Source organism: Natator depressus, chromosome 14 (assembly GCF_965152275.1).
Source record: "Natator depressus isolate rNatDep1 chromosome 14, rNatDep2.hap1, whole genome shotgun sequence".
Lineage (NCBI taxonomy): Eukaryota > Metazoa > Chordata > Testudines > Cheloniidae > Natator > Natator depressus.
In genome coordinates, this window is record NC_134247.1 from 17118401 (window position 1) to 17138321 (window position 19921).

Here is a 19921-nt window from a genome sequence, read left to right on the forward strand (position 1 = left end):
ACAGAAAAAATGAAAAACATGGAGGAAACACATCAGAATATTTCAAATCTCCCAAATTATTTACTTTGGTTCAATTCACATTTTGGACCAAAGATCAGTGGTGGCAGGGGTTTTATTTGATCTGAGATGGTTAGCTTGCATCTATCAAAAAATCAGCAAAAAATCCATCATTTACTGGGTGCTACAGATGTGGGTGTGATATCACTCCTCTGACAGCCAGTTGGACTCATTGGGTGGCCTTGGACAAGTCATTTAACCTCTCTGTTTCAGTTTTCCTACCTGTACAATGGGAATAATAGACTAGGATAGAGCCTAAGAGACTTTGGGGATTAATAAGTAAAGCACTATATGCTAAAGCTGACGTAAACCGCTGGTGAGCGTGTTACAGGTTCCCCTCTATGCCTGTTCTTCAGAGGAAATGAGTCTGTTACAGTCCCATTAGCAAGCCTTGACATGTTAGCCCAAGCTGTAACAGTTTATGCTTTCAGCTTCGGAGGTTCCTGATTCAATCCCCGGGGTGTTGACCAAGATGGCGGCTTGTCACACCGGTATTCGGAATTGCAAAGCAGTTTTCTAAGTAAGCACTAACACACGGCATGGTGCATGTTCATAAGGCCATTTACATGCACCCGGGGTGTGCTAAGGTACTCTGCTACAATTTATACCACAGCACACTCCTGGAGTGTGTACATTGGCTGGCAAATGCACATCCTGGCATGCATTATTGTGCTTCCAATGCCGTTTATTGACATTTTTAATCAGGCAGCTATAATGCATTTATTTAATATTAATCTACCTAAGACAATAATCCCCAGTAGACACAATACAAAACCCTTGTCTTGTATCTGAGGGTGAGCACTTACATTCCTGTTTTTAAGCCTTGCCCATTCATTTCTTTTTTCCCTTTCGTCCTTTCTTTAGCTCTCTCCCTCCTTCCTGCCATAGTGCAAATTCCAGTTGGCACCTCTAGAATTCCCCAGTTGGTCTTGGTTTCTTCTGGAGAACTGATATCAGGAAGCAGTAGCCAAAGAGACCTGGCCTGTACTTCTGTTCCAAACCCTAGTTGGCCAAGTGGAGCCAGCTGAGGATTTCAGCTGGAACATCCACTGGGTCTTTCATCTGCAGCTGGTGTGGGCAGCAATCTGAATGAATGGAAGCAGCTGAAGCCCAGCTGGCTGAGCTGTTTGGTGGTGGTAGGGCTTGCAAGAGAGGCTGCACAGCCCTGCTCCCCCACGCTGCTCAGCTCCAAGGGGTGGAGCTCAAAAGAGCTTCCCTGAGCAGGAAGGAGCAGAGAGAGAGGATGAGGCAAGAGCTTTCCTTAGAAGGGTGATGATCTGCCTGGGTGTTGCAGTGACCTTCTCAATAAACACCTTTTAACAAAGCAAGCCAGGATCACTGCATATCACACTGTCGCCCCTTTGTCTTCCCTTGAAGCTGGAGCCGTTGCCTTGCTGAATCGAAGCCATATCTTTAGAAATTGCAAATGCGCTTGATTAAAAAAACCCAAGATTAATGTAATGGGCACAAGAGCATATCAGTGCTGGCTTCCTTGGCCTGCAGTCAGCCCGTCCCCGGAGCATGAAATATTTATCATCCTGCTAATATTTCTTCCTCCAGCCATGGAAGCTCAATACTCTGAACAGCCCCGGCTGGCCCCCTGACACTAGGAGAGGTGTAGATGAGGCAGTAAAATATCATCCGTTCATGTCCTAATATCAATGTTTAATGCCCATCTGTATTATGGAGCCAGGATTCCTAATGAACAGGGGTAGTAGAGACCTTATTTACCATTAACAGCGTGAGTAATTGCCTGGGTGTTGGCAGCATGTTAAGGAAAACAACCGGAGCACATTATACATATCTTATTGCACCCCCGCCTTGTTTCTTCTCTTTACTCTTCGGCTTATAAATAATGGATGGCAGTCCAAATTTGATCCAGGTCGGTAGTGACTGAAACTTGTTACCATCTGATAGCTGCTCAGTGAAAAATGAGTTGGCCATCTTTGAAGACTTCCTAATTAACAGGCGCTCACAACACCAAAATCATCTATCTAGCAGTGTATCTACAGTCAGAGCTAGAGGGGCGTGACTCCCAGCTCATTTACATATATGTGCACCAGCTCTCATCGAGTTAGCACACTAAAAATAGTAGTGCAGCTGTGGTGCCACGGGCTGCAGCAGTCATGGCTCAAGTTAGTCGCCCCAAATACAAACAAACACGAACTTTGCGAGTACCAATTTGGGGTGTAGGCCATGCTGCTGCTGCCTGGGCTACTGCTAGCTCAGATGAGAGCTAGTGTGAGTACGTGTGTGCCAGCTGGGAATCACACCCCTAGCTCGTAGTGTAGATATACCCAAAAAGTTAGGTGGCCCTTTTAGAAGGGGTTCAGGTCCAACTCTGCCCTGTTCCTGGATTAGGCCCTGATTTGAGGAATTCTGGGAGTTGTAGTTCCCAGGGCTGATGACACCTGTAGGTTTTACAGGCTTACTGCAAGGAATTCTGGGAAGGGAAACTGTGTATAAGAGGCCCTGGTCCCTCACGACAATGACAGTCTACTGAATCACCCAAGAGCGGGAGACTTGAGCATGCAGGAGACAGAACTTCAGAGGAGCAAAACCTAGTCTGTGAAACTCAGTTCCACAAGGGATAGGAATGACCATGGATCTAATCACACTCAGAATTAAATACCAAACTCAGTTTCAGTCTAACCTTCACATTATAAGTACCCCCCACTTCCCCCCTCAAGCATTTTATTCCTACCTACCAGGGAAGAAAAAAATGAGATTACTGTTGTGTATTTTTAATACTTGGAAAGTCCTCAGTGACCTGCAGTGAGGGGTGTCAGTATAAAAACCTTGATAGATAGATTGTTGTATCCAAAATCAGAAGGGGCCGAATTTCTGCTTCAGATAATGCTGAAATATGAGAACAGCTTGTCTCATGAGACTTCTATAATTCAAGATGTCAGAAATTCCCCAAGATCAGTTCTTGCAGGAGTTCTACCATTTGGGGCTTAAATCATGCAAGAATAGCTTCGACGATTTTGGCAGCATAGGCTACAAACCCAGACGTCAGCCCCGACTGTGCCATGAACCCAAACCCTGAGCCCAAAGCCTAAAGAGAGTGCACATTGCTTCTTTGGACCCACCTGTAGTTAAAATATATCCTGGACTAATAACACCATTAGTTAGCTGGGTGGCCTCTCTCTAGGCAGGTTGCTAGAGTGTATGTGTCCCACTGGAGGTCTGGTGATTTACACCCACTCTGCGTTGTTTGTCAGTGCCTGCTTCAGAACTCCTACTCTGTGTGTATGTAAGCTATTCTGAGAGCACAAATTGACCTGAACGTGTTGGCAGCACTGCCCCAGGGGCGAGCTCTATATTTGACAGCTCAGTGGGACTGTTTGTTGCAATTTTACAGTTTGTGCCTGGAAGGCTGTCGAGTACGGCCTTAGATACAGAAGCCTATTTACAGATTATTAAAAGAATGTACAGGGAGTGATCAGAGGTTGGATCTGGAACTGGAGTCACTCTCCCTCTAGAAAATGCCCTGGAATTTGGGCTGAAAGAACAGCAGAAATACAAGCCAACAGAAGCATCAACCCAAACAAACGAAAAAAGCCAATATAAGGGAAATGTGATCTAGCATTTAGAGCAGGGACTGAAAATCAGGACTCCTGGCTCCTACAACACTTCCTGTGTGACCTGGAGCAAGTCACGTTACCACTCTGTGCCTCAGTTTCTCTCTCTGGAAAATGGGTATTGTAATGCACCTCCACCAACAGGTGATGCTGTATCTTTATCTCAATGTTAAGCTTTTGTCTTCTATGTTTTTATGTTGTTGTATCTGATCTGGGGGTTTTAGCAGGACGTTCAGTTATGTGTCTGTGCTGGACCTGGTACTTGCAGTGTTCCAATAAATTCCAGTAATTCTATAAACGGGTATAACTGCATGTGAATATTTCCCTACTCCACAAGTTTCACGCAGGCTCATTCAAGCTGGCAGGGTGTTTTAGAGGAGGCTTGTTCCTTTGTCACATGCACCACTTACAGCTGCTCAATTGCATCAAGTCAGAAGGATTGATTTTTGGGTGGTGAAAACTGAATGGCAAACCTTGACCACAGATCAGTGTCCTGCCCCCAAGTTCTAGAGTTTCCACTATTCTAAAAGTTTTCTACTTCTCCCTGTATCTGAATTCTCTTTCCACAGTGATAGAAGGCAGACGGGACCAGTGTGAAGTGCCCAGAGACCCCAAATACCCTGACTGCTCTGGAAAAGTGGAGGTGAGTCATCTCACAGCAGACACATCAAAACTGATTTTGAGGTGGTTTCCTATGGTCAGAAGAAAGCCAAGGACTGCGAGAGGTGCCATTTCCATCCTAACAACACTCTTACCCAACGCCAGCCAGGAAGGGATAGAGATCTTCTTTCCCATTAAGTGCAGACTGGGTTAATCTCCATTTTTATGAATAAAATTGTGAACCCTCTTCCTGGGATCAGCTCGCCAGCTACCAATGGGCATGGTACCTCTTTCCCCTTCTAAGTAGAGATTTTCATAATGCTATGGACAGCAGTGTCTTCTACTGTACTTCAGGGCTTAATTTTTCCCTCCACTGTCCTGCTCTAAAAATAGGTCTTAATGGTTGGGGCAAAAATTAAAACCTGGATGGAAGCCATTGCCAATGGTAACAAAGCAACAGACATGCCAAACCCGCAAAAAAAATGCAGAAATTGGGCTTGTTTTTGGCTTAATTGGCTTGTGAGTTTCTTGTTGGCTAGTTTTTGGCTTGTTGCTCGTTGTAGCTTGTTGCTTCTTTTTTTTGATCAGCTCCTGGCAAGCAGGGGCAAGGGGGGGGCAAACTAGGGCGGGGAGAGAGAGTCAGGGATACACAGCGGGCCCACCACAGTCCCAAACTGCACGCCGGGAGAATCTAGTCACATAGAGTGTTGGTGTTCTTAGGGATTGGCTTGTTTTGGCTTTGTTTTGAAATGGGAGTAGCTTGATTTTTAGCTTATTGTGAAAGTCGAGGTGCTTATTTACCGCGTGAAAGTTGGCAACTGTGCAAAGCAATTGCCAGGGTAAAACTGGAGAAACAGCAATCCAAAGGGTGGATGGTTTAGGAAATGGCTGCTGATCCCTTTAAAACCAAGTAGAATTCTCTCTCTCTCTCTCATTGTGTAAACTTATATCTGGCTCAGTTACCCTTCACACAGGAGAGAACATAATGCTCCCATTCACTAGAGGATCAGGCAGCAGAGCACGTGGTCCGTGTGTTGTGGAGGGAGAGCACAGAACAAAGCAACTCATTGAGAGTGGACAAAGAGGTGGGCATCCTTTGTCTACAGCCCACTGGGTTTCCATGATTAATATGGCCCTGCCTTTATTTCTTGGTGAATTATTTAAGCATGAAGCCATGTAAGGGAAAGAACCATCACATGTATTTTTTTAAAAATTTGGAGCATTATCGAGTGTCTGGGAAATAATTTAGGCATCACAAAGGACATTCTATCTCATTAAGGTAATGTGACACTGGTCTCAACTCTTAACACAACTTGCTCTCTGCACATGAGCATAGCTTTGGCATTTGGCCTGGGGCAGGATGCTGCTTTGGCAGACAGTAACTTTACACAAACTAATTAAAAGCTCGCCCAGCCTCCTACTTCAGGCTTCACTTAAAATTATGCCTTGCTGAGTCCACGTGAAAAAATATTAAAGAGCTTATTAATAGGACAGCGCAGTTATATTATCCATTCTCCCAGTGCTAACCATCATTTTCTTCCATCTTCTTCCATGCCTTGGTTAAATTGTAATTGAATCACCAAAAGCAGTAATGCGATCTCCTGTCTGGATGATCGGTGAGTTTGAAATATTGGGCATGGAGACCTGTCTCCTGAGTGGATTCGTTTTTGTAGCTAAATTTAGAAAGAGGCTGGCACAAGCAAATTCTAGAGGATGAGAGGTGTGCGCTGAGGTCCTTCGTGTATTCTCTTGCATGCAAAATCACTCTCTGGGAAGTCTAGTAGATCTCTGTCTTCTCGGCTCCCCATTCTCCCAGAGTTTATGAAACCTGGAGGTCAGTTCACTGGTCAGGAAGAAGGAGGCACCATGATATATCATTATTTTGAATTTCCCCGCCCCTTGTTCCAGGCATTGGTGGTTGCATCACTGGAGACCTCACATATTGCGGACAAAGCTGAGTGTAACCTCAAATCAAGAAGGCATTGTCAGTTCAAATTCTCTGTGTTCGACCTTTAGTTTCCCAGTGTGATGGCTGAGGAGGTCCTGACCAAACACTCTGTAAAGACCACGGCCCAGATCCTCAGCTGGCGTAACTCAGCATAGATTCAATGATTTCAACTAGGTGGCTTTGTCCATGGATCTACACTGATTTGCACCAGCTAAGGCTCTGGGCTGTGATGTCAGTAATGCCACTGGAAAGACAATGTTTTATACTTATGCACAACAGTAACGTTAAATGCCTTCTATGGTATGCATCACTGATAATGCGTTAATAAGAGCTGGATGGGAATTTTTTGACAAAACTTTTTTTTGGCCAAAACTGAAACTTTCGTGGAAGCATATTGTTTTCATTGCAACTTTTGTTGGGAAGGTTTCTCAGATTCAGGATGAAATTTCCGGTTAAAAGTAGAGACAGACAGACCAGGGATTTAAACTTGGGCTTCCCACCTCCCAGCTGAGTGCCCTAAACACTGGGGTATTGGCTATTCAGATCTAGGTCTCTTGTGGGTTTTTATGAAATGTTTTGAAAGGTCTCATTTTTCATTCCGATGTAGAATGATAACAAATGTCAAAACCTTGACATTTTTCACAAAACAGAATTCTTGTTTTCCAGCCAGTCCTAGTACTAGAAGCGTGGTCCTATACATTACCCCTGCGGGTAGGACAAAGTATTACACTCTTATAGTTAAATAAATTTAAATTTTAAGGAATGATTTATTCAGTCCTTAGCAAGCCACATGTTCCTGGAAACTTACACTGTAGGGATAAACCAGGCTGCCAGCATGGCAGTTATGCATAAGTTATGGCCCAGGAAATATAGCCAAGGATAGTGTGACAAACTCCTACTCACATGGGAAAGTGCCGTGGGATCTTGTTGTTGTGTAGATAGAAGAAAGCAGATGGAACAGAAATAGAACCTGAGGCGTCTATGCCAACACTCCTTTCCCGCTTATATTTTTATGGCAAAGCTGATTACAAAGCAGTTGTGTTTGTGTGAACCTAGTTTTACTGTGGAGGCTAGTAATCCTAGGTCAAATGTGTATCCTTCTGTGGTGCCCATGTTTGGAAGTGAGCCATTAGTGCTGTTTGATGTGAGAAGTATAAGTCTTTGTGGGTCTCCTTCCATTTTATTCCCCCTGCCCCCAAGGTTCCACGTAGAAAGGTCTGGAAGGTTGCATGTGACAGGGTTCACAGTGGCCGCTTAGTGTTATCTCTGTGGAGTAAGAGCATCCTTAGATTTCTGCACAAGATGCCTGAAGCACAGTTCTCCAGTAGTGGGATTTGCAGAGCTCTCCCCTCTAATCTGTGTTTTTGCCCTGCTAATCTTTGTCTTGCAGTGGATGAGGGCCAGGTGGACGTCCGACCCCTGCTATGCATTTTTTGGCGTGGACGGCACAGAATGCTCGTTCCTCATCTACCTCAGCGAAGTTGAGTGGTTTTGTCCTCCGCTGCCTTGGAGAAATCAGACGGCAGCCATGCCTTCCTCAAAGCCACCACCCAGAGTGCAGGTAAGGGCAGTGAGGGTCTGTGTGCCAACCCAGCGCCCTCCTTTAGGTGTATTCTTCTGTGGGCTGCTGGATTCAACGTCTCCAGGCAAGAGATGGAGAAAGGTCATGAGCTACAAATGGTGCCGGAAGAAAATCTGTATTGGGGGGTCTATCAGTGCAAAGAGCCTTGTATTACGCATGGTGTCTACATCCATGCCAGGCTGGAGATCGATTAGCATTTGTTTGGGTGAGACTGTGGCACTGTAAACCCCAAACACATGCATTTCTCTCTAACCTTAACACTAGACATTCTTCCAGCATCACAGTCGGGCCGTAGCACCACTACAGTAAAAGCTGAGACTAGTTTCCTAGCATAGCCCTCTTACATTGACCTGTGTTCTCCTGAGTGCACTTGATCAGTGGCGCCAGTGATCAACTGTTGCCCACTTAGAGATGTTTCCATGCATGGATGTAAGTTTCTGCAGCCTGCAGTGCCAGGGAAAGATTTTATGTATCCTTGGGGGAGTCAGCAGATAGTCAGGAGACCCCAGTCAGTTAGTGGGGTGGGGACACTGAGGTTTTGCTCTGGCATAATCTCTATAGGAGATTTTAAATGCTTCACCTGCCAACTCTTTCACCCGAAGATATTGGAGCTCTCAGCCGTCGCCATGGCTCTGCCTGTAATTTCAGCAATGGAGTGTCCATTTACTTCCAGGGTCCCATGGACACTTCTGGAGGAGACTATGGCCCAGCAGGAAGAAGTCCCACTTAGCCATAGGCTGGGCGGCCTAGGCTTCCACCTAAATCAGGACTGTCCTGAAGTCGAGACTTTTCTCTTTCTCTCCTGCTGGCCTCCTCTAATCTCACCTCGCTCCCTGCAGGGCCCAAGACCCATGCCAGCTCCGCAAGTCTGTTCTTCTCCCTGACTCTCCCCTGACACAGCCAAAGTGGGGAGCTGATGCCAATCAAGGGTGCAGTTCCTTCTGTGTAACACCTAAGGGCTGACCTTCCCTTACTACTCAGATCACCTTGCCCATATGTTTCGGACAGGTCAGCGAGAGGATGACTGCACTTGCTCCAGGAAAGGAGCCAGCCAGGCCAGTTTCAGATGGGGTTGTACTCAGCACGGCTCAGCTCTGCCTTCACCGCTGCTATCCGCACTGCTGTCGCTACACTGCTGTTTCTCTGAGCGCTAGTGTGAGGAGAGGTTGGATGAATACACGAGCAGGGGACTCACACCCCGGCTCGTTGTGTAGACATATCCAAAAAAGCAGGCTCTTTTTTTTTACCTAGGCAGCTTTTCGGAGCAACCTCTCTTACCTCCTTGAGCTGATCGGGAGTGGCAAGGAATCCTTGATCTTTATGAAGAAGAGAGTCCGGCACTTGGCCTCCCAGTGGCTTCTGGCGACCCGTAGCCTGGCGCAGAAACTGAAGGGCAGACGGAGGGATCAAAAACAGGTGAAAGATGAACTTAGGGAGAATTAGTCCTGGGCTGATGCGTCCTTTGCATTTGCCTCCAGAACCAGTTGCGCTAACAGTACGGCAGTAAACTGGAGGCTGTGCGGGATGAGCTGGGAAAGGGCACTTTAATGTATGGAAATCCCCTTCACGGCTAGCCTGTGTCCGTCGGGGAAATGAGTTTGGTCGGCCTTATCGGATCATGTGCAAGTCTCCCAACTACCGTCAGAATACCTCAGCCCCCAGCTTCTGCTGAGCTGAAAGTCAGACTGAGTGGCTGGTATGGACTTGGTAGCCACATACTGCTTGTGCCTTCGGAGGTTGCTGGGGAGACGGCTATAGGTGTCATTCGTGGGGAAGTGCAGACCAGGTCAGCATTCCAGCCATCTGCACTAGGCTGAGCGTAGAGACAGACAATTCCAAGGCTTCTTGTTCCTTGTGTAAGTCAGTCACCGATCCTAAAGTCCATGGGCCAAATGCTGAAGCACGTTCTCATTCATCACCCAGGCAAAACTCCCACTGCAGTCAATGGTCCTGACCCCGACCGGTGCTGAGCACCCACAATGCCCATGGAACTCCATGCAGGCTGCAGGAGTTGGCCACCTCTGAAGAGCAGGCTTCTTGCTTTGATGCCAAAACATGGATTTAGTTGTGCACCCACGTTTGGATGAATCAGCCTGAGAGTTTTGCCTGGGTGAAGACTGAGTAAAACCCAAGTGAGGACCTTAGAGTTTGGCTCCCTGTGTAGTTTCTGTTGCACACCATCTTCATGTCTGAGTGCTTCCTAGACAGCCACATTCCATGCTGCCTGGGTCAGAAGAGCATCAGCCTCTCTCCTTCTCTCTCTAGATCTTGATTCACATCGGCTTCCTGACAGAGGAGTCAGGGGATGTTTTCAGCCCCAGGGTGCTGAAGGGGGGACCTCTGGGCGAGATGGTCCAATGGGCAGATATCTTAGCTGCCCTCTTCCTTCTGGGACACAGTCTGAAAGTCACGGTTTCTTTGAAAGAGCTGCAGAGGTAAGTGCCATGTTGATACCCAAAGAAATGATCCCAGCCAGTAGAGTGGGAACCCCTCTGGGAGCAGGCTGGCGTTGTCTGAGGGGCTGTTATTTGTGTGTAAGAATCCGTGCTGCCTTGGCACTTTGCATGGGAACGCCGTACCTCCAGGCGTCCAAGGGTTAGTTCGAACCATTAGGCTGTGGCTGTTGGGATTGCTGTGTGAGAGCCCATAGAAATGTGTGTAGGAGACAGACACTTCACTTTGGTTTCCCATTGTCCTCACATTCAGGTCTCTCTGCCGTACCCTGCCACTCTCCTGGAAAGCGGTGTAGTCTGGAGGATGAGGAGTCAGGGCCCCGGGGTTCTATTCTCAGCTATCACAGACATATTGTGTTATCTTGGTCCATTTGCTTCCAGCTCTTTGTGCCTCTGTTTCCCCATATGTAAAATGGCTATAGTACTCTCTACCTCCCTCACATGGGCATCGTGAGGCTCAGTGAAGACTTGTGAGATTGTCAGATGAAAGACTCTGCAAAGCATGGCGCTATGTGTGCTGACTTAGGCCTTGCCTGGGAATTCGCCCTGATTTCAGCACTGTAAACCCTTAGTGCAGACAAGCAAAGCCATGGTTTGCGCTAGTGCAATTCATCCTGGCTTCCAGCAGGGGTGAGCAGCTGCATTGCAAACTCCGGCTTATAGTAGTTTATACTAGGGCTTTCCACTGATACAATTGCACCATGGCTGGTCTAGGGTTGCCAACTGTGGTTGGACATATTCCTGGAGGTTTCGTCACATGACAGAGTTTTTAATTAAAGATTAATTGTTAATTCCTAGAGACTCCAGGACAATCCTGGAGAGCTGACAACCCTACACTGGGCACCAGTGGTTGATATCCCCAATGCAGACAAGGCTGGAGACATCCAGAGGCAGATCCTCAATTGGTGTAAACTGTAACAGCTCCAATGAAATAAACCAAAGGGGCACTTTCCTGTACACTCCTGGGTCAGACCCTTGGTGAGCTTTACCTCCCATTGCTCCATGACAGTTTATACCAGCTGAGGATCTGCCCCCTGTATTACCCTAGCACTAATCATCGGTCCCTGTGGCTCTTGGTGAGCAGCTCCCTGCCATGCCAGCATCTCCCCTTCTCTCACTTTCCCCTGCCCTCCACCTGCACTGGGCAGAGGAGCCAGCCTCTGTCCAAGGGTCACTCTTGTGAGTCTGGTTACGTACAACACCCAGGCTTGCTCCAGGTTCACCCCCAGGAGCTAGCCACTCCTCCTTCAAGCACCAACCCTGCATCATGTCCTTCAGATAGCGGGAGAGGACAGCGGGGGTTAGTGCACAGAGGTGTGTAGAGCAGAGAGATGATGGTCCAAGTCTAAATCAGGAGTAAATCATACTCGTGTAAATCAGGAGTAACTCCACTGAAGCTGGTTGAGTTACATCGGTGTAAAATTAGTGTAAATTAGCAAATGAGGACTTTTATGGTTTCTGAATTAACCTCGCGCTAGGGAAAGATTCTGGCCAGACCCCTTAGGAGGCCCTGGGAGGTGAAGCTTACCAGGGGTCTGGCCCAGGAGAACACAGGAAAGTCTCCCTTTGGTTGTTTCAGACTCGGATTTCATTCGCAGTTAGAAACTTTCCAAAAAAAGCCCCCCAGAATAGCTGGTATTAGAGTGGCTGCAGGATGCAGGGGTGCTGCAGGCCAGTTTGCTCCTCCCACTGTGCCATGGCCAGTTCAGTTCCAGTTCGCGTCTCCAGTGACTTTACTGGCATTGTTTTAAAGGCAGTAGTTCCATGCTCGTTAAGCCCATTCCTTCCTTCCTTCCCCTTCTTCCTGCTGAAGGAGGAGAGCACGGCAGCTGGTGTGAGCTGTCAAAAATAGCACAAGAAGCTCAAGGGCAAAGCAAGGTGAACAGCTGCAAAAGAATCTTTGAAAAGAATTTTTAAGTACATGAGAAGCAGGAAGCCTGACAAACAGTCAGTGGGGCCACTGGACGATCGAGGTGCTAAAGAAGCACGCAAGGAAGAGAAGGCTGTTGCGGAGAAGCTAAATTAATTCTTTGCATCAGTCTTCGTTGCAGAAGTTATAGGGGAGATCCCCACACCTGAGCTATTCTTTTTAGGTGACAAATCTGAGGAACTGTCCGAGATTGAGATGTCAGTAGAGAAGGTTTTGGAACAAATTGATAAATTAAACAGTACTAAATCACCAGGAGTAGATGGTTTTCATGAAACTGAAGAACTACTAACTGTGGTATGTAACCATTGCTTAAATCAGCCTCTGTACCAGATGACTGGTGAATAGCTAAAGTAATGCTGATTTTTAAAAAACGCTCCAGAGCGGATCCTGGCAATTACAGGCCAGTAAGCCTAAGTTCAGTACCAGGCTTATTGGTTGAAACTATAATAAAGAACAGGATTATCAGACACATAGATGAACATGATAAATTGGGGAAGTGTTAACAGGCTTTTGTAAAGGGAAATCATGCCTCTCCAATCTATTAAAATTCTTTGAGTGGGGGTCAGCAAAAATGGACAGAGGTGATCTAGTGGATATAGTTTACTTGGACTTTCAGAAAATCTTTGACAAGATCCCTCACCAAAGGCTCGTAAGCAAAGTAGGCGGTCCTGGGATAAGAGGACCTCTCATGGATCAGCAACTGGTTAAACGATAAGAAACAAAGGGTAGGAATAAATGGTCAGTTTTCACAGTGGAAAGAGGTAAATAGGGGGTCCCCCAAGGATCTGTACTGGGACCAGTGCTGTTCAACATAGTCATAAATGATCTGGGAAAAGGGGTAAACAGTGAGGTGGCAAAGTTTGCAGACAATAAAAAATTACTCAAGCTAGTTAAGTCTAAAGCTGATTGCAAAGTGTTACAAAGGACCTCACAAAACGGGGTGACTTGGCAAGAAAAATGGCAGACAAAATTCAGTGTTGATAAAAGCAGAGTAATGTGCATTGGAAAATGTAATTCCAACTACATATACAAAATGAAGGATCTAAATTAGCTGTTGCAGTCATTGGGGATAGTTCCCTGAAAACATCCGCTCAATGTGCAGCGGCAGTCAAAGAAGCTAACAGAATGTTAGGAGCCATTAGGAAAGGTATAAATAATAAGACAGAAAATATCATAATGCCACTATATAAAGCCATGGTAGGCCCATATCTTATGCATGCAGTTCTGGTTGCCTCAACTCAAAAAAGGTGAATTAGAATTGGAAAAGGTACAGAAAAGGGCAATAAAATGATTAGGGGTATGAAACAGCTTCCATATGAGGAGAGATGTAAAAGGACTGTTCAGCTTAGAAAAGAGATGACTAAGGGGGGATATGTTAGAGGTCTATAAAATCATGACTGGTGTGGAGAAAGTGAATAGAGAAGTGTTATTTACCCAGTCACATAATACAAGAATCAGGGGTCACCCAATGCAATTAATAGGCACAGGTTTAACACAAACATAAGGAAGTACTTCTTCACATAATGCACAGTCAACCTGTGGAACTCATTGCCAGGGGATGTTGTGTAGGTCAAAAGTATAACTGAGTTCAAAAAAGAATTGGACAAGTTCAGGGAGGATAGGTCCATCAATGGCTATTAGCCAAGATGATCAGGTATGCAACTATATGTTCCATATGTCCCTAAATCTCTGCCTGCCAGACACTGGGACTAGATGACAGGGGATGAATCACTCGATAATTAATCTGTTCTGTTCATTCCCTCTGAAGCATCTGGTACTGGCCGCTGTCAGAAGACAGGATACTGGTCTAGATGGAGCATTGGTCTGACCCAGTATGGCCATTCTTATGAATCAACCCAGTGGTGAGCTGGAGCCGGTTCGCACCAGTTCGCTAGAACCGGTTGTTAAATTTAGAAGCCCTTTTAGAACCGGTTGTTCCACACCCACCGGCAGCTCCCCGCCCCGCGCTCGGCCCCAGCTCACCTCCACTCTGCCTCCGCCTCCTCCTCTGAACACACCGCCCTGCTCTGCTTCTCCGCGCCCCCCCACCCCGGCTTCCCGCGAATCAGCTGTTCGGCGGACAGCCGGGGAGGACTGAGAAGCAGGCCGCGGCTTCACACTCAGGCCGAGGGTGGCAGAGGTGAGCTGGGGCGGGAGCGGTTCCCCTGCGCACCCCCCCCCAGGTTACCTGCTGCGGCACGGGCGGCCCTCCTCGTGTGCCCCCCCGAGCTCACCTCCGCCTTCCTGGGCCTGAGCGGGAAGCCACCGCTTGCTTCTCAGCCTGCCCTGGCTTCCCGCGCAAACAGCTGATTCGCGGGAAGCCTGGGGGGGGCAGAGAAGCAGAGCGGGGCGGCGCGTTCAGGGGAGGAGGCAGAGGCGGAGCAGAGGTGAGGTGAGCTGGGGCCGGAGGTGGAGCGGGGAGCTGCTGGTGGGTGCCCTGCACCCACCAAATTTTCCTCTTGGGTGCTCCAGGGCTGGAGCACCCGTGGAGTCGGCGCCTAAGGCGCCACTTTTGGCCTGTTAAATTTAGAAGCCCTTTTAGAACCAGTTGTCCCTTCCTGGGAGCTGCCCCAGGTAAGCACCGCCAGGACTCCCCACCTCACCCCCCGGCAGGTGCCTCTGGCTCTTAGGGGTGGGGTGGGCACCCACTACGGTGGCCCATGAGACCTTCCTGCCCTGTTCTGGGGGCAGTCAGGGGACAGGGGAGGGGGGTGGATGGGGCAGGGGTCCTGCGGGGGGATGTCAAGGAATGCGGGGGGGTTGGATGGGGCAGGAGTCCTGGGGGGTGGGGGTGGGCAACGACCCCCTTGTGGGGTGAGGAGGGAACCCGTTGTTAAGATTTTGGCAGCTCACCACTGAATCAACTCCTCATTGGTCAGCCTCTCAGCTGTGACTTCAAGTTGGATCCTGCTCCCATGGAAGCCCCTGGGTTATTTGCCATGGCCATTGATGGGTACAGGATTGTGTCCTTTCTGCAGAGTGACACAATGGGTCAGAGTGGGAACTCTGGGGGTGTGGATAAGACTCCTGTAGCTGTGTGGGTGGGATTGTCAAAAGCCTTATTACACTCTCTCATTGGAGACCACTGTAAGGCTCCCGCTGACTTGGATGGGAGCAGAGTTAGACCAATACTGAGCAGTTTTGAAATCCCACCTCTGGAAGTTTTCCACCATTACTGCACTATTCAGACTCCATAACCCAGATGTGGGCTGAGTCAGTTCCATGTCTGGGCAATAACATCAGCCTTTTGCCCCCAGCTTCCATGTAGAAAGGCCCCAAAGAGTTTGCATTCACTTCTGTAGCCCCATTTGGTAGTAGAATTGCCAGCAGCCTGAGAAGAGGCCTCCCCTTCTGGACATCTTCATGAGTCGGCAAGAGGCATGTTTGACATGGAGAAAGGTGAAGAACACCAGCATGGCGAAGAGATGGCAAACCGAAGACAGAGTAGGCTGCAAATTTCACAAGCCCACCACACAACACTGCCAGGTCAGAGTTACTGTTTCAAAGCACTGGACGACCTCTTTGGATAGGCCCTGGATTGGGGTGATGGGAACGAAGACTTGTGACAGCACCAGGAATGTTTTCTGAGCATGCCAGGCCTCCTTCTCTTTTAAGGGGCCTTAAAAAGCAAATGCCATTTACGCCAGAGTGGCATAAAGAGGCCATAGTGTAAACAAGAATCGGGCCCACCAGATTTCACTCAGTGGGTCTTCTGGATTGTCAGAGGCACCAAGTGACTGAAGTGTCTTCTAAAATCAGGCCAGTGGACATTAGAAATGGAAAAGGGCCAGATAATCACGGAGCTCTAATCACCACTGATGCAGCTGCGTCATCAGCTGGCCCTTTGGAGCACCGCTCTGTAGAACATCTCAATGTTCCCCCCTACAAAGTGGCCTGGCCTCACAGGGTGAATGACAGTGAATATATGATGAAGGAAGGGGTGATGCAAAGAAAAGAGGCAAAAACAAGCAACCCCCAAAGTCACGCCATTGACCGATTAGTGTGTGGGCAGCATTAAGCCAGCATTCACTGCAGAACAATCCATGGTGAAAAGTTCATTGGGGCGGGGGGGTGGGGGAAGGGGTGAAAATAATGTAGCATTCCGAAATAACGAACAGAATTAGCTCCCGACTAATTATCTTAAAAGAATAATAATCCTGCAGAGCCCAGCAGCTTTTCAAAGAAGCATGCACAGATCACAAAATCTTCAGGTTATCAGGCACACTCTGTGCTGTGCTAAATCATCCTCCTAAAGAATATCTGTGTACTCAAGAGTGATTGAAGTTAATGCCAATTTTTTTTTGTAATGAAGAGCTTGCTCTTACGGGTAATGACAAGAAACAGTGAGCTGAGTCCTGGCGGGGTTTACAAGAAGTTTGTTTTCATCAGCAGGAGACTCAGACAGAGCAGCGGGCACCGTAATCCATCGTTTTTTGCCATTCTACAGAGCCCAGTGGCTTAGACATCCATTAGCACTGACAAAATCCCCTGTTCTAAACTGACTCTAATGCCTCCCCTGAGACCCCTCTGTGAAGAACAGCTACCAGTCAGCCAGGAGGTGGTTCCCCATCTCAGCTGGGCTTGGGAGCACAGAGCTCCTGGATTCTGGCTGCAAAAGTGTGTGCCCTTGTTCTCTGCGGTAGAATACAGCTTGTAAGTGGGACTGCTGCCTCTTAATGGATTTTATTGTGGGGCGGCCAAGTCAAAAAGGAACTTCATCTTGACCTGCATGCCTTATCTTCCTCCTGAGGCTGATTTGTTGCCCAAGCTTGTCACCTTTCGGTCTCCCCTTTCCAGTATCGGAAGCCAGCACAGCTTCTCTCCTCTGGCCTGGACGTTCAGGGCATATATTCCAAGGCGAGTGTAAATGCCACTGGATGGCTTCTCTAGTAGAGGGTGCTCTAAGAACAGCACCGCAGGCACGATCCCTGTCAGTTCAAGTCTGTCGCTTCACAGGGATGCGCACGTGCAGGGGACTGCACACGCGGGCGCCAGCAGCGTTCCAGACACTGGCCCTGCAGAGTGCTGTTTGCCCAGGACGTTGTGCGCAAGCCCGGAGGATATTTCAGACAATTCCTTACTCACGTCCGATGGGCCGAAAGAACGGAGATAATTGCTGTCCTTGGGAATGGATTATTCGTGTAAAATCCAGAGGGGTCCAGAGAGGTAGTTTCATGCTGTTAGTTAGAAGCCAAAGTGCAAGCTGAGTCTTCTCAGGAAGCAGTGTATTAATTAGCATTACAATGAATGATTTCTGCTCGTGTCAGTTAATTAAACTGCTGGTTCTTTGTCTAGTGCCCACACTGTGCTAAGTGCACTGGGGACAGGTATGAAGGTGGGATCATGACAAGGCCTCTACCCAGAAATGCTTCAAGCTGAGGGCTGGGTTGTGCACAGTGTGTCTTGTGCATAGGGTGTGTGCACGTGCGATCACAAGGAGCCTTTCCTCCCTGCACACCCTTCACAATACCCAGGGGCTGTCAATGCACAGGGGCTGCTCCAGGCATGTGCACTGTGGGTGCAGATTGCCTCAACCGAGCTGAGGAGGAGCAGGGAGAAAGCCAGGGAAGGGGTCGAGGGAAGGGCAGGACAGGGCCCAAGCAGCAAGCAAAGCAGATGGTTTTCCCAGCAACATTTCAAAAGTGGGGCGGGAGGGATGTCTGGGAGGACAGAGAGGAGAAGGCTGCAGTTATCGAGGTGAGGGGAGATTGGAGCTTGGCCAGGGGCATTGGCACTGGGGGGTGGGAGGGATGGACATTGGAGATGTTACAGAGAAAAAACCTCCCAGATTTGACAACAGCACCAGAGTGAGGGAAGGAGAGATCAGAGTCAGGAGCTGCCCCAGGGCCATGGGTGGGATATAGCACTTACCCAGCAGAGAGACAGCAAGCAGACCCCCATGTCGGGGAAAGGAGCATGGGCATTAGAGCTCCCTGCAGCACAGCAGGGCTGCAAAGAGACTGACATTTAGTGCCTGCTGCCCTTCACCTGACCCGGGTCAGGGATCTCCAAGCTCCATACCTCTGTGTGGCAGGGGACAGTGGCCACTGGAACGCTCCCCCACACCACAAAAACTTTGACAGGCAAAGAGAGGAGGACTAAGGTGTGCTGCAGACCCCTTCCCTCTTGCAGGGCACAGCATCAGCCCACAGCGTGCTAGCTCAGCTAGGATAACTCCTGTGAGTGTCACTCGTGGGAGAACAACGTCCCCTCTCCTAGGCAATGGCCGAGAGAATCCTGTGTCTGTCTGCATGTTATAATTTATCTCCAGCCCATGCAGAGCAGTTAGCTCTCCTCGCCATCATCCCTGCCAGGAGGGGGAAACCCTCCCCTTTGGCAGTCGTTTTCTCTGCCAGGACTTAATTTTCTGGCGCCGCCGAGTCCACTCAAGATGACGCTGGACTCCGCTGTTGCAAGCAGCTTCTCTGAGCAGCGGCTCTGAAAAGAATAATTTTTCCTGCCCCTCTCTTAATTTGCTGCAGGGCTGGCATTGTGTAGCAGGGAGTTTGAGAAATCTTCCCTCTTGTCAAGTGTAACAGCCAAGAGCGAACCACTGGATTGAGTGGAGCCAGCGAGCCATTTCTGTGTTTTCTAGCTCTTTCTAGAAACTTCCCTGCTGTCACTTCTGTTCTGGGCTGTGCGGAGGATCTGAGGAATGCTTAGAAAAGCCTTTGCTGATACAGGCAATGGGAAACTGAATAGAATACATAGGGTTAATAATACATGATACTAATAAATAATTATGAATAATTAATTTGTACATTGGGGCTCAGTTGGGCCTTTAGGCACAGCTGTGGGTAAGGGGGGTGTACAGACTGTACCGTCCCAGGAGTAGCCCCGGGGCCATGTTGGGACTCAGAGCCACCCCTCTGAGGCACAAATTCCCTCCCTTGCTCCAAGGGTTAGTATTTTGCTCCTGGCCCGTGTCAGCAATGACAATGCTCCCTGTACCAGCTGAGTTGTTCTGATTGGCTCTCGGGGGGGGGGGGTGCAAAGCTAAGTTACCACCCGCTCCATGCCCACCTGCTCTGGGTGCAAAGAAAGCACAACACTATTTGCTCCTGCCTGCCCAGACTGAATGCTGGGGCAGGGGTGTAAGGGGATTCTCACTCCCCCTTGCGTTCCTGTAGGGGTGTTCAGGTCAAGTCACAATCCAGCCCTTAGTACCTTCCATTTCTTTAGCATCCCAAAGTATCACCAACACTGTGCAATCAACAAACTGAAATACACATTAGACGCAGTATGGTCTTCAGCCAGGCACTGAAATGAGCTGAGTGGCTGGCGATTCGGGAGCTGGGACACAGAACAGCTAGGGCAGGAGCCAGAATCTGAGGCAGAGTTTGGAAAGCACTTTGGGATTGTTGGCAATGCAAGTTGCTATAGAAATGCAAAGTATTAGGATTATTCTCTTTGTTAGTTGCCATCTTCAGCATCCCTCCCTTCCTTCAATGGCTCTAGACCATAATTCCTCCAGCCCGTTCTCCACAGGAACGGGAATTGTGCCCACAAACGAGTCCCTTCTCTTTCTGCATCATTCAAGCACTGATCCTGATGTCTGTTGATGTGTTGGTTACTGGTAAGTATTTGACAAGTGGTTTATGCAAATATATGTCAGCTTGTGGTTATCCAGGGGCCATTCATGATTATTATTGATGTTGCAGTTGTGCCCAGTCCGGAGAGGGGTCCCATTGTGCTAGGAGCTGTATAGGCAAATACTAAAGGCAGTCTCTGACCCAAAGAGCTTGTGCAATCTATGGCCATGGCCCT

At 48.4% G+C, this 19921-nt stretch overlaps 1 protein-coding gene across 1 annotated transcript in view; it reads left to right on the forward strand.

Annotated features, from left to right (window-relative positions):
* The window catches only part of MGAT5B (alpha-1,6-mannosylglycoprotein 6-beta-N-acetylglucosaminyltransferase B), a 170767-nt gene that overhangs the window by 89054 nt on the left and 61792 nt on the right, over nt 1-19921 (forward strand). Inside the window, exons 5-8 of the mRNA XM_074971071.1 lie at nt 4211-4284; nt 7580-7750; nt 9023-9187; nt 10037-10206. Of these exons, the coding sequence (XP_074827172.1) occupies nt 4211-4284; nt 7580-7750; nt 9023-9187; nt 10037-10206 (580 nt within the window). The remainder of the gene's footprint in view (nt 1-4210; nt 4285-7579; nt 7751-9022; nt 9188-10036; nt 10207-19921) is intronic.